Raw genomic sequence first — 1,700 nt, 5'->3', positions numbered from 1 at the left:
CGACAACCTCAATATTGCACTCAGAATTCAATATATATATACTTTTTTTTGCTCCATAATCTGAAACTTCCATATTACATAGGTGTTGCTGAGCTGCAGTGCTTCCGAATATCTAATGAGTTATGATTACACTAACCAGTATGGCTCCAATATTTGTAATAATGATTTTTTGGTAATGATTTTTTTTTACAGAACACTGAATACACACTTATGTTACAGTATCATCAACAGTCATTCTGGTCAATGAGTCATTCTTTTATAATGCATTTATAAAATTGAACATTCAGTAAGAAAAAACTAAGCCATATGTAACTATCATTTGGATGATTGTAGTTGCTTTTTTGCACAATTCGATTCGTAAATTTACAATTTACCTTTTCCACTCTTTTGTTAGTCCTAAATCCTAGGGAATTAAAGTCAATAGGAGTCAAGACGGCCTATCTGAAAGAGCACCTACTGCCCAGAACTTGAAATTACTATAATTATTCTTATAATATGACAATATATTACTCTAAGTGGGTTGACTGAAAAAAAGAAAGAAAAAAAAATCCTCAGGCCCTACAATGACAGATTCAGACGTGTGGATATGTTTTAACTCATTCCCATGAGCTTCGTTCACCTCCAAAATGAAAGAATCACTGGTACCAGTTTTTCCTTTATAGCCTGGCTACGACGTGGAGAAACAGCAGCGATATGTATCCAGGGGAGCCCGCGGAAGACAGACAAACAGAGCTGTAGAAAACATACACTCCATCTTGGCTCCTCACCCTCTGAGGGGGAGGGGGCCACGGTCACACGAGTGCCAGAGGGGCGTGGTTTGTTGTAGGAGGTAATGATGCACAACAAGGCATACTGATAACAAAATACTGCTTGGAGAATAGACAGTGTCACAGGTCACTTTTTCTTCATTTTTTTTTAGATGATTTTTTAGAATACTTTTTTTGTGTAGTTGCAAAGGGTCACGGTGGCGCCGGCCGGAGTGTGCAACAACTCAGAACTTCACTGCATCCTCAAGCGATGAACGCGCGGTCAGCTGCCGACGGGAGCCGCGAGTGTTTCGACACCAGAGCGGCCGCGACTCGGCCAACTTCCTTCAGCTGCACGGCGGCCTCCGAGCACGAACGGCTGCCTGCATGACGAATCCAGCGAGGTCGGCCTCCCTACTGGTGCTATGACGACGGGGCGTACCACGTGCCGCCCGGGCGCAGACTGTCGTACGAGGTGGCCGTCTTGGTGGTGTTGGAGTGGTACAGGTGAAAGCTGGAGGGCGTGTAGAGGCCTGCTTGGTCTGTGAGCGGAGTGGAGTACGCGGAGGAGTCCAACGGCACTCCGGACGACCCGTAGGAGTACACCTGTGGCTTGAGAGGCACTGGCTGGGCAGGCATGCCACCGCCCTCCCCCAGGTAAGTTCCCGACGTCCCCCTCAGGTCGCCACAATCCCCAGCCATTTTCTCTCGCGGGGACACGCTGGAAGGCGGTGTCATGGCGGAGTGGTAGTCGGGGTAGCCGGTGCCCGCCAGGCCTCCGCCGGGGTACGGGAAATCGTGCCCCTTGTTGAACATGGTGTCCTGGTAGCTCTCCGAGCCGGGCGGCGTGGGCAGCGCCGATCCCACGTCGGAGTAGTACGACCTCTGCACCGACGAGCGGATGACGCTCTCCCTGCTGGCGTACAGCTGCCTCAGCAGCGTGGAAGCCGGGAG

The 1,700-nt window shown here is 49.5% G+C and overlaps 1 protein-coding gene across 1 annotated transcript in view; it reads right to left on the bottom strand.

Annotated features, from left to right (window-relative positions):
- Positions 1 to 1,700, bottom strand: part of LOC119587931 (protein trachealess-like) — a gene marked incomplete in the record, with an annotated part of 132,256 nt that continues 130,556 nt past the window's right edge. Inside the window, 1 exon segment of the mRNA XM_037936641.1 lies at positions 1 to 1,700. Coding sequence (XP_037792569.1) covers positions 1,170 to 1,700 — 531 coding nt within the window.

The sequence above is a fragment of the Penaeus monodon genome, chromosome 23 (assembly GCF_015228065.2).
Source record: "Penaeus monodon isolate SGIC_2016 chromosome 23, NSTDA_Pmon_1, whole genome shotgun sequence".
Classification (NCBI taxonomy): Eukaryota; Metazoa; Arthropoda; class Malacostraca; order Decapoda; family Penaeidae; genus Penaeus; species Penaeus monodon.
This window is presented reverse-complemented; position numbering and strand designations above follow the sequence as displayed.